The sequence below is a fragment of the Pelmatolapia mariae genome, linkage group LG1, assembly GCF_036321145.2.
Source record: "Pelmatolapia mariae isolate MD_Pm_ZW linkage group LG1, Pm_UMD_F_2, whole genome shotgun sequence".
NCBI classification, from domain to species: domain Eukaryota; kingdom Metazoa; phylum Chordata; class Actinopteri; order Cichliformes; family Cichlidae; genus Pelmatolapia; species Pelmatolapia mariae.
The window spans coordinates 16,292,501-16,309,054 of NC_086227.1; the positions used below are offsets into that span (position 1 = coordinate 16,292,501).

Below are 16,554 nucleotides of genomic sequence, written 5' to 3' on the forward strand. Positions count from 1 at the left end.
GGGGCCTTTCTATGTGGCGTGTGCTTCTATCCGACTAGTCTGGCTTCCCACAGTGCAAAGACATGCATAATTAGGTTAACTGGTGAAGCTAAATTGGATGTGCATGAGACTGTGCAGTTGTCTGTCTGTAGAGGCATTTCCAGCGTGTGCTTTGCCTTTTGCCCTACGACAGCTGGGCGGTTTTGTTTTTGGACACCAAAGTGAAATTACTGTTTGAAGGGTGGAAATCTAACAAGACTAATGACTGAAGAACATAATAGACTTGACGTCAGTCAGTGTAAGTCATGCAGCTCCTTGTATTTGGTTTAGTTTGACCATGTTTAATCAATCACTGGTGACATTTGCGCTAAGCACTCTGATATAAACATGTTATGTTTTGCTTGCTGACCACAGCCGTGAGGCAGATGAATGTTATGGTGCATTATGCTCATGACATTATATCAAATATCAAGATAAATTAACGCTTAAATATGTTATCTTTGTTTTACAGCCAGACAAAGCAAATATAGGGCTGCAATGGGCATTGTGGGAGTGAAACACACTACACTTTTCTCATAATTTGAGTTGTTGATTTTTTCCCCATTAGTTACAGTCTGGACCACCTTGATCTGTGTGAAGCTGTGCTGTCAGACAGGCTCTATCGCAGTGTGTCTCAGCTAATTTTGCTGCGTTTTGACAAATGTCATGTTTTTGTTCACTTTTTGAAGTAACAAACCAGTTCCATTGCAGTAGGAAGGACACGGAAAACGTTTTTTTTCCTGCCTGGTGGTCTATGTGATTCTCTAAGAAGAGATGAGGTTGAAGGACAGTTAAGGGGTGAGAGTTGCAGCGCCAACAAAGAAACAAAAATGTGATTTCTAGACAGCAAGGAAGAAAAGGGAAGCGAATGAGATAAAGGAGGCGGGAAGAAGTGTACAGTTGTTTGAAAGAGCGAAACCTGTGTTGATGGAGACAGGCTGGTTACCAGATGGGTTTTGTCAGAGAGAGAGGGAGGAACACAGAGAGGGAAATGGTTAAGAGATGGAGGCTGATGTGGCTGTCTGTAATGCGATATGGCAGATGCGATTTTATTTTTAGGACACAAGGCCCCAGAACGATAGGTTTTATAGGGTTTTGAGTGGGTTGATCTTTTTAAATATTCAACTTCAATGAAATATGGAGCATGACTCCAGGCTGTTTGGAATTCATAAGTCTGTTTGGCAGGACTGGCCCTGCATATTGAGAGCTGTCAGAGTCAGCCTGAGTGTTAAACACAACTCTTCAGCTGGCAGTAAGAAACAATGGCAAAAAAGAAACACCTTAGTTGAATACAAAACAGACGAAGAATGGAAGTCCTCTGTTGAAGGTTGAAATATTTAATCAGCTCTTGTGCTGGAATAATGGATGTGAATGAATAATGTTACCCAGATGAAGTGGTGTTGTTAAATGACCACTTGTATATAGGGCCTGGCTGCTTTGATACTGTTAACAAAGCAATGCTTGATACCTCATATGAGTTAATATAAACCTTTTTTTTTTACTATTTGCTGTGAATTATAGAAAACTTTGTATGATTCATAGTGTTAAATAATTCCCGTTTGTTTTGTACGTGACCTTGGTGCAGCACCTCAGTTCATTTTCTGTGCAAAACCAACCATTTTAGCTTGTTTCCCTTTTGGGCCATCCTTCCTTTAAAACAGCCTCTTTCTTATTTGCTGCCCCTTGCAAACGGCAGGTGGGTGGGGCTGCAGTGCTCACAGCCCAAGCTGTGTGCCTGTGATGAGAATATAAAGGATATCCCTTTTCTATGACGTGTGAGGAGACTAGAATAGAAAATGTTGCTTGGGCAACATAAGTATCCACCACCATAACAGTTTATGTATGATAGAAAATAAGGAACAGCATAATAGATGTACTTTAACAAAAGAAAAACAACACGTCTGTGTTGTCCACACACCGGCAGTAGTGAAGAATCTGAATGTGGCTGTTAATATCTCATTCTGTGACACTGAAAAAAATACAGCAGAATATGTGTTCTCTGCAAATCTGTCTTATGGATACAGAAGCCTTTCGCAAATGATCAGCTGTGTTCTCTATAATCCTCTGCAATGTGTACAACAAGAAGGAGTCCGTCACTTTTGCTCTTCCTATGATGGAAAATTCTTCTCAGTCAATGATTTAATGTAATTTTACTTTCTGTATAACCAATTGATTCAAAGCAAACAGAAAAGTGTTGTTCTATCTGTCTTTGAGTCTAAGGATGCATTTGCAAGTGTGTTTCAGCTTCGTGTCTGGGGATGTGTGAAGGATCAATATTTTCCTTTCCCAGTGTGACAGGTGTACACTGCCGGAGAATGCGGCTGATAGAAACCCTTAGTTAGTGTGAAGTCACTGAAGGGAAATACATATGCATTAGACTACGACCGCTGGGGATATTTACCAGCAGTAACCGCACAAACAACAACAACAGGTAGCTGAGCCTGAAACCAAGGCATGTTTAATTCATGCCAGATGCAGCAGCGTACACTGTCCGTACACCTGTGAAATAGCCTGTGCTTATTGGAAAAGGACTGTGCATGTGTGCGCTTGTGTTTGCTTCTATGCAGTGATGTGTGCCTGTCAGGCTGTCTTTCGGTGTTTGTGTCTGATGTCTACTTTTCTCTTGCTGTGTGGGAAACGCAGTGAGAGAAGAGCAGGGCCCCAGGAAGTGATGCTGTCCCTGTATGAGGAAACATTCGCAGTCTATTACCCTGCGTGTAGATATAATTAGTGTAAAGCAGGAGTAAAAGCTCCGGTTGCTACAACCATCTGCCAGGTGTATTTTCTATTTATAATACAGGTGGACAGATTTGTTTATATTATGAATAATTGTATGCTTTTTCTTTTTTCTACCCATTTATTGCAAATTGCTGATCATGGCCTTTAGTAAACGGCTTGTTTTGCATCCTACAAAGATATAAGATTTGCATGGGTAATTTACAAGTTCATATTTCTGGAAGATGATATTTCTAAAACTGATAAACATTAATTTAAAATGTCAATCTCTGACTTCTATTTAAATAAATGTCAAGATCATGACTTAACAAATGCTGTATATATGTGTTTTTGTTACCGAGCTTAGCACTTAGCATTATCATACATTCATCTGCATCTACAAAACAATATAGTGGATATTTTCTGCATTTTTTAGGCAGCATATCAGTTTGAAATATTGCAGAGCGTCATGGGACTAGTAAGAACAGTCACTGCGACCTCTTAGACGAAGAGCTGCAGGCGATAGACTTCACACCTCCAACTTCTCGGCGAGGTAACCAATTTTTACTGAGTCCTGCTGTTCGTAGGCTTGTGTCATGTGCAGTACAAAATCACATCACAGTTGTTCACAAAATCTTGGAAAAATTCAAATTATTGCCTGACATCTTTTTAAAAGAAGTCCGCTTGTTTTGCAGCCCCCAAAATTGTGACCTATAGGGTTAAACCACATTTTCTCATAATGCTGTTCACTGCACAGCATTCGAAATTGGATGTGGCTTTTAATTGGCCATATTTTTGCGTTTACATTGATTTTCATTGGCTATCAAGCTGTTTTTTGGTTTTTGTTGTTGTTGTTTGTTTTTTTTGAAAAGGCAGATATGAATACATTAGTGACAACAGTGTTATTGACTGCTTTGAAAATGTCATATTGCTTGCGTTTGATAGTGAAGCTATCGATCAAAGAGAGGCCCTGTATTATTTGTTATATTTTTTTTCTCAAGTAGAGTGTGTGTAGGTTAGCCATACTAGTAGCAGGGAACCGGGCTCACTTTTGGGGCATTGTTAGATGCACCAATGCGTGCTAACGTAATGCCATGCTTGGCTGCAGCTCACAGTGGCTGAAGGTTCACACTGAGGGGCAGGGGACTTCAGGGACATTCAGCCACAGCCCTTTCACATCTCCGCATCACCCTTTCTGATTTTACGCAGCTACAAACTCCTCCTTCACTTGTCTCGTAGTCTTGATTTCAATATGTCATATTTGCTTATGCACTGCAGGGGAAATGTACTGACATCTCCATAGGAGTGTGTCTCTTATGTACACATCTATGGTAGTGCAAATCCCACTGCCTGTCCAGTTTAAAAATAAATAAATAAATGCTTACAAGAATGCGGTCATAGAGGGTGACCTATAAATGTCAAGGGACTGTCCCCTCTCTTTCTTTGGAGCCAGATATTCAGGCTCCACTTACTGTGACCATAGACGCCCATACTGATCAGTAATATTTTCGCTATAATGACAGTTTTTATCTCCCAGATACTATACACTAGTGGTGCAACGGATCACGGTTGATCCGTAATCCGAACCGATCCCACTCCACGGTTCGGCACACACGTGATCCGAAGATTCGAAAAAGAAGGGAAAAAAGTATGTGTATGGTGCGCGTGGTGGGTCTGTCAAGCGATAGTTGTGGCCAGCGCTAGCGGTCCAAGTGGAGGAGCAGAGGAGTTTGCTGCCCAATCCGACTGGGCTAAAGCTATTACAAAAGCTACTGAGGTGTTTAGCTGCAGACGGGAGGCCGTATTCCGTTGTGCAAAACAAGGGGTTTAAACTATGATGAACGTGCTTGAGCCACGCTATGATATCCCGTTGCGCGTTCACTTCAGTGACAAGATTGTACCCAGGCATGTATGAGCAGGAAAAGTTTAAAGTTATGGCTGAACTGTCCCAGGCATCTTCTGTTGCCCAACTACAAATGGGTGGACTTCCAGGTCAACGGAAAGCTACGTGACCGTGACAGCTCATATCACAGCGGAGTGGTAGATACAAAGCCCTGTACTGCCCTATATTGCACCTTAATTTGTTTTTATATAATTGCGTGGAATGAGTCTTGAGTTGAATGTTTTTAATAGGCAAAAAATACTTAAATAAGTAAATGTTAAAATTTTGTCTTTTTTTCTTTTTTTTTGCTGATCCGAAAATTGATCCGATCCGTGACTTTAAAACCATGATCCGATCCGAACCGTGAGATTTTTGATCCACTACTATACACAATGTAAACTCTCTCCACTTGTGCCAGCTCTATTGAAAGGGCATAATGTTTTCTAAAATTAGCTTTGAGCCTTTACAAATTAACTGTATCAAAGTGGTAATTATAAAAAGGGCCAATGCTGTTTTCTTTTTGGACTGATCATTACTGTCACTAAATCAAAATATGTGCTTCTGACAGCCCTAGTAAGATGTAATACATGTCCCTGGGGCTGCAGCTAATAATTCTTTTACTCATCAATTAGTCTGTTGATCATTTCATCTTTATTAAATCATTAATCATTTCATTTATAATAAATTCAAATAATAAATCCTACTACCAGATCTCGAACCACATTTTTTAACAACAAATTATAACAAGCACTATTTGGCTGCAGCTCCTCAGTGAACTGTAGGCTCAGCCAAAAAAAATGTATTGATAAATAAATAAATAAAATTGTATCACGAGTACATACTGGCACATATTTATCTTCCAAATTATGTCTCATTTCCACTAAAACTGTGGAACTGAATCATGTTCTTCTGTAATTAAACAAATATATTTGAGGTTGTTAATGTGGGAGAGAAGGAGGAGAAAAAGAGGGGAGCAGAATCAATGCTTAACAAAGGAAAACATTTATATATGCGTTAGAGCCGGAAAGGCCTCAGTTACCTATGTCAGTGATGGTTTTTGGATTACCCATAGGGACTGTTATAGTGCTCTTTCAACATTCCCATCTCTGCATGTCCTCTATTTTCTCTTCTTTCACGTAGCTCCCTCAGTTTTTGTGCTCTATTTGAGTCTAGTCCAAATTACAGTCATTGCCCCCAAATCACACCACTGTCTTGAGGCTGTTTAGTCTGTCCACCTTGTCATCCTCTCCCTCATCATCTCATTTCTCCCACTTTTGTTCTCCTTTCACTCTCCTCTCATTGCTTGTTGCCTGTCCTCATTTTTAATCCTGTCTGCTGTGTCAGAAAAAGCTAGACAGTACAGTCTGCACATGTGCAGCTAACTACAACAAACAAACAAGGGACTAACCTTCAGTGACTGGTGCTTTGCCAAGTAATGATCTTTAATTAGAGTCAGCCTAATACACCCAAGCTAACAAGCTGTCTTCTTGCTTTTACCCTTTAAAAGACTGGCTGGGGGACTTTGGCACATGACTCACATTTGTTTCACCATACGACTCTTAAATGTAGCTCTCCTTGGCACATCTCATTGTGTATGTGCAAAGTCATAGCCTTCTAGAGTACAGTGAGCACAATCCCATCCTCACAGATAAAATGGTAAGGGGATTTTTCTTTCTTTTTATACCATTTGTATTCCTAAGTGGTAATGTACAACTGTCCATTAGAGTACGAACAAAGTAAGAAGGGTTATTTTGTGAGCCAGGTTTTTCACCCCTTTTCCTCCATTCAATCAGTTTTGCTTTTCTGAATTTGTTTTATTTGTACTATGAGTCATAGCAACTCTGCTTTTATACCTCAAGTGTGCTGATTGCTAGCAGAGATGCAGCAAAACACACACCTAGTCTCATCTTCTGTTATATACACTGAATATGTCTGAAAAGTTCTGCACAAGTTTTGTTCAGTGTTACCAGTTCCACCATGAATGACTGGTTAATCCACACAGAACAATTTAAAAATGACTTACAGGAGGAGGGAATTTTCCCACAATGAATCATATTTGCAAAGAGGAAGCATACTGACAGTTGCACAAACAAATCAGCTAGCGGCTAACTAGCCTTTAGCCATTTTGGTTAGTGATGTGAAATATTGAACAATGACTGCTAGTACTAGAGATCAATTTGTAGAGATAGTAGTGGATATCTTTAGCAAGCTAGCATGGTGGCATCGACATCCAGCTTTGTGAGCACAATAACATGAGAACAAGACGACACAGGATTTTCAAAGTGATACCATAGGTGGATCTACTTAAAATCTTGGATGAGGTTGTGTTTTGCTGACCTTGACCTCCATTTACTTAAATTTACTTAAGATTTTGAGAACAAAAGAGCTCAAGAAGGAGGTCAGTAGGACTTCTTACACTTTGCCATAGGTGTTCTTACCCGGGAAGGATATCATATAGGCTTCTCATGTGGATAGCTTAGCTGTATCTGCTGGCAATCTGACACTTTGGAATTTGGCAGCCTTGATACAATTTATTTATTTATTTTTGCAGATTTCTTAATGGCACAGTGTAATATGCTATACTACAGCCAGTGTTTCAGCCTTTTAACAAAATGGCATTCAGAGCTTTTTCTCAATTTGTATTCAGGGAATTTTCATAATGATAAAAACCATTCTGCTGCCAGATTGTTGTAATTGTATGGAGTTTCATGCCGGGACAGAATTTGATAGCAGAAATGTTAAAAGATTTTCCACGCTTTGTTTCATTTACAGTCTTTTGCTTTCTATGTAAACACAGGCGGGAATATTCTGCCAGTATTACTGCAGTCAAAATGATGATAAGGTTCAAAGGACTGACTCCCATGGTACATAGACTTAAGTGTATAATTCTTTTTTGGTCTTCAAATTACAAATAAGAAGTGTATTGAAATAGAGCTTTCATAAATAACAGGTAATTATGTAAAATCATTGTTTGATTATCTATGCTGTCATGACAATTCTGGTACAAATACATTGTGATTTAGATAGCATTTATACATTAAGGCTTAATAATGCTTCTGATGACATAGTTGTTGCAGAGGCAGACAGGGAATTGAAAACTGTTTTTAATTGACTGGTAGGTCTAAAACTCACAGGACCAAAGAAAGCAAAGCTTTTTTCCCTTTTAGGCCTAGTAAAAAAAAGCAAAACAAAAGTCACACTCATTTCCTTTTTAAGCTCTTGCATGCACAAGTAAATATGTCAGTTACAGTTAACAGTATAGTTAAAATCTTGAACACCTAGCACAAGATATAAAATAAGCAGGAGGGTGGGTTAAGTTATGTTAGTGAATTGGTAATTATGTGTTCTCAAAATTGTGTTTCCAAGTGACTTTTGCTACCTAAAGATCCTACTTTCAGGAAGCTGAGAGGTAGCACTGGCGACTACCGGTATTTATTTATTTTTTTTAATTCAGATGGCATAAATTATAAGTATTTAATTTCTAATACAGTTTTTATCATGTTCTGACACAGTAATCTCACATCCTAGTATAACTAGACTATATACGGAAACTGAAAAATTGAGTATCTGTCTCTGTTCTGAATGAGGAAATATTGTTCTAAGAAACATTTTGACACACTGAGATGATTTCTGTTCTTATGTTGTTATAAACACATGACAGCAGAACATGGCTACAATAACAGTGACAAACTGATCTCACTGCTGTTGAGGAGATAATTTATAACTGCTCAAAAAATCTGATGTTTTAACCCCTCAGCCATAAAATGCTGGGCGGATGGGCTGGCTGCATGGACACCAACTATATACTACACTACCCTGTGCTAGACTTTACTCTGCTGTACTGTACAAAGAATCTGCAACACAAAAGTCAGTCATGTTTCATTGTAGGACTGAAAGTAAAGCCACCAGTGCATTTTAACCATTTGATTTCCAAGTGATATGCCTAATTCTGCTTTTGTCTCTCATCTCTTCGATGGAAATTTTCAATAGATAAAACAGAGCTGGTCACTTTCAGTTCATTGTGGCTGCTCTTACGACACTGAGGCTATATATCCACATATTCAAATGTTTTTATTTTAAAGCTAAATTTGTTTGGATATAGATGAGCATTTTAGCAAGCATTCGGAAATAATCTTCAAGTAAACTTGCATTACATGACCAGTGTAAACAGGACACAGACGGTTGGTTGCTTCAGCAATGCAAAAAAGATCAGAGATTTCTTGTTGACACGGAGGTGGAAAGTAACCCGAGTACAATAGCAGTGGAAAACACAGTAAATACAGCAACATATTAGACAACTACAGGTCAGCAAGAGGAACCAATGGCAATGTAAAAGGAGTACACACAAAAGATGTGAGCCTAGCCAATAATGTTAGACAATCACAAGCATATATAATAATTAAAATCAACAATGACAAATTATTAGTAGTATTTATACAAAATGTTTTTTGGGGAAAAAATGTGCTTTTGTTTGATTATGTAACCAAAGTCATACGCCATAAAGTGGCCCCAAATGCAAGGATTTAGATTTAAATGGAAAGGGTGGAAAAAAACAAAAAACAAGCCATCTAGCCATGTTTTGATTTATGACGGGTAAAGAAGTGTGTATTTGATCTTGCTAACTTCAACTTGTTGTGTCAGTCACTCCGTGGAGAGAAAAAGTCACTTCACTATCTGTATTTTTCTAAGTCTGCATGACTGCTCTCTTCTTAAAGTGATCAAATACAGCAAACTTCATAAGAGTGGAGAGACAGGGAGGGAGTGAGAGATGAGAGGAAAGGCTCATCTGCATCTGTATTTGAAGTGGCAAATGCAAATGGACCAAATGATCTGACAAGAGAAAAATGTGAATTCCTCTCTGCAGCTATTTGCAGATGGAGAAAAAAAAATCTCTGTTTCCTCTATTGGACAGGGCCTTTTACATTTCTACAAAATGCCATCCTATCAGACATGTAATAAACCACCATGGTTCCATCTTGAAATTCCCAGTGATATTTTCAAATGATTCAGAGCAGCGATTAGTCTGTTTCGTTTGAGATTTTGCTTGTCTTATGCTGAAACAGAACCAGTGTCAGTAGCTGGGAAAAAAGGCTTTGGGCTCTGAGACTCACAGTTTAAAGACACATTTTACAGCAAAGCCGAGAGCGAAAAGGCACAACACACTCAGTCTGCCAGCTCTTTTATTGTCATTTTTGAACAGTTTTTCTTCTCTGTTCTGCCTTCAAGCAGACTAAAGGACGGCGTCGGACTGAGGACTGTGATAGACTGCTGGTTTAGCGCTGTGTTTATGGTTGACACTCTGGAAAATACCACTCTTCAGGCTTTCTCATATGTTCAGTTTTGCTCCATTCTCTTAACACCTCTTGATGTTGATGAGTTTATTACCACAATGGTGTCAGTTTAGCTTTAACAGTGCGAAAAAGTGAAAGACAGGTGAGCACTGCTGCAGCCCAGACTTCACTTTCTGTCTCAGAAGCCTCAGTGTTGCTCCTACCTTCTTTTTCAAATGTCGACAATCCAGAAGCAGGAAAGAAGTGAATAAATGCTTACCTGCATCAGCACCGAACATAAACGCAGCAAATGATCTTTTATAAGGAAATGTGCTTTCTTTTGTGTTGCCGTTTGCCAGTGGAAGAAAAGAATACCTCTCCTGCTCTTTTATTATATTTCACTGTGAAAGCTTTCTAACAAAGTAGTTTGACATTAAGGTGTGAAGATGAACTTCTAAGTATGGGCTGCTGTATTGGTGCTCTATCAATACACAGGCCAAAACCCAAGATCAAACATTGGTTTAATATGTTCTGCCTCCATCAGTGACGTCAAAGGTGTTGGAAACCGCCACCGTGGCTTCACAGTTCAGTCATTACAGAGGAAAGTGCTTAGTAGAAATAGAAAAGTTCTGTGTAAGTACCAGACAACACACCGTTTCACTTTTTAGCTTAAAAGTGGCATTCACCAGCTTATTATTTCACAAAAACCACACAGTAAAAATGCTGCTGGCTTGCAATGGCTCCTGGTCAAAGACAATAACTGAAGAAAGAAGCTTTTTACTTACAAGGACATGTAACTATTTAGTGTTCGAAGAGCTGGATTTTAAAACTGAGGTAAATAATGCCCAGTAGCAGGTGAGCGGGCGCTGAAAGGTTGAGAGGGCCTGTGTTCGAGTCTGCCCTGGACCATTTTCTCAGTGCCATTCCTCGCTGCTCTCTCCCTACTTCTCTAATGTTCCACCCTAAAAAAATGCCCAGTGGCCAAGATTTAGGAAAAAGTGCATAGCTCAGAAATACTAACGCCTGAATTATAATATCAACATAGAGCCTACGACACATCATGCATAGGTCGCAAAAGCTGATGGGGTATTTATTCCTGTGCAGGCTGCGTCGATGGTGACGTGTATTTACATTTCTGGGGAGGTTTGCATGAAGAAACCAAACAGGGTTTTGGAAGGGTTTGCTGTAACAATGTACCGACATGGATGTAACTGTGTTGAAGTAACAGAAGCATTTTTATCAAAGTGTGTCCTCGTACGTGATCGGGGTGGAAAAAGCTTTATGAAGCCTTTTGTGGCTCCTGAGGCAGCAGATCAGAATCTAATCATGTATTGCAGTAATATCACTTAGATCAGTGTCACTTAGCACCAAAGTTCAGTCGAGACCTCTTATAATGATGTGGCATTTATCCTGAGTATGTTGCGTACTAAAGTACACTAACCATCTTTTATATCTAATTGCACATCACGTAGCTAATCCATATTTGATGGTGGGAGAAGGATAAATTCACACCTCTACCATCACAGGCATGTGTTCAATAAAAGACGACAGTTTTGTCTTTGAATTCCTTGACGATCCAGAGCAGCGATTTCGAATTCTGCTTGACTAGTTCTCCTGTACAGCCTTTGTCAGTTGTTGGTTAAAGGAGTGCTACCTGGAAGATGAGACATATTTTACATCTCTCAGACGTGTTTTACAGCTTAGATGAAGGCATATGTTGAGAAGCTAGCGAGGCTTCAAAGGAAGGGGCAGCGAGGTGTCACAGGCAGGCAGACTGAGAAGAAACTGAACTTGCCAGCACTTTGATCATGTTCACCACTAAAGGCCAAGGCCCTGTTAGGGAGAAGAGAAATGCACTTTTGGATAAGAGGTCTTATTCAAGTGTGGGGTTTCTTCATTTCTTTTTGAAGTGTAAATGTATATGTATCGAAACAGCATTTTGTACTCCAGTCAGTATGTGGTTTTCATAAGTAATTTAGGCTCCATGCAGAGCTGAAAATAATTAAATGCTAATACATGTTAAAATGAATGTAAATTCAAAGATTGACATTTCGTCACACTCGACGTGTGATAATAATCCCATCCGTGTTGCTTTTCGTGACAGAAACGGCCTCAATTTGAGATTAAGCTAAAGTGTAAACAAGATATCAAAATGCAAATAGTTTATTACAGAACTGATCACTTTCCCAGCATCAGCTCTGAATCTGTGAGAGCCGCTTTTAAGGGAAACAAGCATTTCCTTAAAAGAGGGGGGCATCGCTAAGTAGAGAGAAATAGACAGGGTGGGTGTAGCTGATGCACTTTTTAGGGGGAGGACAGAGAAACAGGGCATGATTGGGAAATTGTGGAGCAAAAAGGATCAGCAGTGGGAAATAATTGTCATCTGTTGCAAGTTTGACTGCTACAACAGGAAGATGGCGCAAAAAGGGTCAGATAATGAGAGGAGACTTGCATTTTCAGCTGTGTTAAATGTTCAATCACAGCAAGCAAGGCGAAACACTCTACTCAGTTCCTCCTTTTAAAGTCACCCACTGCCTCTTGTTTGCCTAACAGGTTTGTTGTGAACGTAACAGCGTGTGTTTGTGTGCGCGAGTGCGAACGTTGACTTTCTTTCCTTAATATTGCAGTCGCTTCCTTCTTGTCTGCTCTCTTTCCTCCCTTTATCCTTATTTATTTGTCAGAGGTTGTGTTCAGGGACGTTCCTTGTCATTCGTCAGCTCGGCCCATAAAACACACTGTCATGACTGACTGGCCACGCTCCAAACTCATTACCGATTGGCTGACAGAGCGGGTCGCTCTGTTCTGCTCTGCTGTGTTTGACTCCTGTTTGCCAGACATTTCAGGCTCAGGAAACTTTAAATGCGGCGGTGTCTTTCCTCGCGCCACTCCTCTCAGCCTCACGCTCAAGGTCACATGAATATGGATTTGCCCTCTCCTTCCAGCGCGCACATACTGATGATGAAGTCTAAGATCTACTCAGAGGGATTATAATTCAGAACGTAGGTCTGATCTTGGCATCTGGGCGTTGCTCTGTTTCACTGTCTGCCTGGGAATGTGTTTTAAGGAATAAGAAAGATGAAGAGGACAAGTGCCGGAGCAGAGAGCCGAGATGAAGAGCAGAGGAAGGAGAATGGATGATGATGGTAGAATCAGGGGAGGTGAAGCTGGGTGGGAGGGTGTCATGCAAGGGGGGGAGACTAGGAGATTGGGAAAAAGGGCAGCATACAATGTTATTGAGTTTCTGTTGTGGTTGATCAGCCATATCCATTTCATCATGCTGAGCTGGCTTTGTGCCAGAGTCTACTGCAGAAACTTCAGTCTCATCAGTGAGAGTATGTCGATTCTAACAGACTAGCAGTGCGACCTCTTGTGTATGTATGTAATTTGTTTTGCATGCGTAATTGTTTACTAAACTGTTTTTATTACTTCCTAACTTCTTTTATTTCATCATTTCGTGTTTCGCTGCATCGCCTGACTTTCTATTTTCTCATTGCTCGCCTGCTTTTGCCGCTTCTCTGTGGCTTGCTTGTAATTTAATCTGTAATCTGATTAACCTCCTTGCTCCCATTCATTTAACGTGTCAGTCACGCATCACCCTCTTCTCCCTCATTCTCATAGTTGTGCTCACTGCTTTGTCTCTGTTTTTCACTCGCAGAAAACAACAAGGCACCTTTACAAAGGTCTCGCTCTCGGCAGAATATAAATGCGAGTTCAGCGGCGGTGAAAGCTCCCTCTGCCCGGGAGGCCCATAACGAGTCTGAGAGCCATCCATCTGCAGCCAGAGCCAAAGCTGCTGTGGGTTCAGAGTCGGGCCGCGGTTACAGGAACGTGGCGGGTCACGGCTATGGGCCGGACAGAGAGAGGGTGGTGGAGAGAGTTAAAGCGACCGAAAAAGAGATGGAGGTTGGCACAGGGAGCGCGGGAACTCCAGCCTTCCAGTCATCCTCCTTTAGTCCCACAGTGAGCAGCTGTGGCACCAATGGAGAGTCAGATGTAGAGGCACTCCTCGCCAAACTAAGAGCCTTGTGAGGGTCATTTCTTATATTTGAAAGAAAAAAAAAATATATATATATATATATATTTTTTTTTTTTTTTTATGTGCAGCATATAGTACGTTTCTGCCCACACATTTAAATATACTCTGATTATAACCTTAAAGGTCATAATCAAAAGCTTTGTTAACAAGAGGAAATGTAAATAAATAGCTGGGCAACTAAATAATTGCAATGCATTTATGTAGAAACGGTAATGAATTCATGGACCATGTTTTTAAGGCTCAGTGGTACAAAAAAAAATCATTTTCTGGCAGATGGAGCACAGAAAGCTGATCGCACTTTGGCCTGCCCAATGTCCTCAGAGGTTATTTCTTGAAAAATTCTGATTGTGATTCATTAGGAATACTGAAGCGTATTAGTTGATTACATTATAGTTCAAAAATGAAAATGCACCCAAATAGATTCTGCCGTCTTTATCTGATCCTCCTCTGTGCGCCGCCATTAACATTTATAAATTCCAAAGAATCAGAATATAACAGCTTTTCCTCTGAAAGCTGCAGATGCAATGTTGCTAAGCACTTTTTTTGTAAACCATAAAAAATGTTTAAAAACAAACTTTAATCGCATTTGCATTTTTACATCTTTATCATATGTCTTGTCCTGTCTGTATTTATGTATGACATTAGTCAAGTACAATTCAAAGTTTCAAACTTACATTTATTTGTATAACTTTTGGGTTTTATTTTTTTTATGTTTTCCTTTCTTTCTTTCTGTTCTTTATAAGTTCTTTTTGTTTCCACTCCCTATGTGTTAATGGTCTGTCTCTGTGTTTATAAATGTATTAATACTTACGAGTTATGCCACGATTGCGCTTCCACAGGTTCTAATATTAGAGTTTGCTAGAGTTTGGTGGTACTGGACTGTTTTTTGGTCTCTGTGTATTTTCTAGTGAATGTAAGTCTTCAGAAAAGGGAACAAACTTTGATCCAAAATATGGCACAAAGCACCAGAATGTGTTTTTTTTTTTTCTTCTGCATTGCAACTGAACTTACTTAACCATACTTGTTATATCTCTACCTGTATTCCTAATTTTTGTAGACATATTTGCAATAAAAAAAAAGTAAATAAATGTGTTTTTTTATTTATTTTGTTTTATAATTTATATTATTATTTTGGCATGCTGTCATTGCCTATGTGGCTGTTATTGTTGTATTTTATTTTTTATTTTATTTAAATAGTTTTGTTTTTTGGTTTTTTTTTTACATTTTTGGTTGTAATCAACATAAATGCAGAAAGTTGTTTGTCCATCCTAAATTAATATAGCAGGACAAAATGCTCTATAAACTTCCCAGTTTTAACTGTCTTTATTAGAAGGCGCACATAGCCTAACCAAAGCCTTGGTGAGACCATTATAGCTTCAAAGGCTCAGAACATACCTAGCCAAAGTAATCATTCATCCAAGCATTTTCTGTTTGTTCTTGTGTTTTTCTTGTACCTACCTGTACAATTTCTCTGTAAGTCTACTTTGCTATCCTGCCAATGTCCTTGTAGTCTGGACACATATTCTACACACAGCCCAAAACATACGACTGCAATTGTTGAGTTTATCAAGTGTGAATGTAGTTTGCACAAAGCGTGCGGCCACCACAGTCCTACCTTATACAGGCCAGTGTCCACCTGGGAGGAAATATTCAAAGCATTACGTGGCTCTTTTAGATGTACAGTGGTGTTACTGGCCTACGAATGGCAAAAATGTCAAATGTATTTTTCTTTATCAGATTTCCATTAATGTTAGATTTTTTTTCTAAAATGTATTGCCTTGGTCAGACAGAGTACAAAATGATGAGGCTACAGTAAGCAGTGTCCTTGTAGAAGTGAATGGACGAATGGATAGTTATATGAAAAAAAAAATCTTTTATTCTTAAGGTACCATGACATTTAAAAAAACAAACAAACTGGTCTGTAACAAGTCTTAAATTAGATAAATACGTTTTTAGATGAAAAACAACATGTGACGGATTTATTTAACAAAAACAACATTCAGAAGCAGTTTGTAAAAAGAACTAAGCACATCCTTTCTGCTTCCATATCAACAGGATAAGTAGCACCCAGGTGCTAAAAATCAAATGCACTAGGATACAGTAACTGATCGTCAAGTGTGAGCACCTCTATAAAAGCAGAAATTTAGCAGTTTGCTCATCTGGAGCAAAGCCATCAGAGGTTTTCTTAGAGAAACAATTGTTGCTGCTCTTCAGTTTAGCAAGGGTTTTAAGGACACTGCCAACAAAAGTCATTCTATAACGAGAACAATTTATTTACAAGTGGAAAACGTTGAAGACAGTTGCCAGTCTTTCCAAGAGTGGACGTCCCAGCACATTCAAACCAAGGTCAGACTACAATGTTCAGTGGGAGGGGAAAAAATGAGCGCTACATCTCAGACTCTGCAGTCCCCTGTTTGCTTGCTAAAGTACATAACAGTATGATTAGAAAAAGGCTGAACATGTGTGGTTTGTTTGGAAGGGTTGCCAGGAAAAAAGCCCCTTTTTCTTTAGAAAAAAAAAAAAATGCAGCACAGCTCAGGTTCATAAATGTCTTGATGCATGCTCGATCATTCAGGTAAGGAAATCCCAAAAAGTTGATTCTGTTCATCTGGACATAGCGTTGGGGAAGCCTG

At 39.4% G+C, this 16,554-nt stretch overlaps 1 protein-coding gene across 3 annotated transcripts in view; it reads left to right on the plus strand.

Annotated features, from left to right (window-relative positions):
- LOC134627676 (protein diaphanous homolog 3-like) overlaps positions 1–14,975 on the plus strand; it is a 168,468-nt gene extending 153,493 nt beyond the window's left edge. For all 3 annotated transcript variants that reach the window (XM_063474000.1, XM_063473992.1, XM_063474009.1), the window contains one exon: positions 13,541–14,975. In XM_063474000.1, the coding sequence (XP_063330070.1) occupies positions 13,541–13,914 (374 nt within the window). In that variant the 3' untranslated portion in view covers positions 13,915–14,975. The remainder of the gene's footprint in view (positions 1–13,540) is intronic.
- Positions 14,976–16,554: the final 1,579 nt, after the last annotated feature.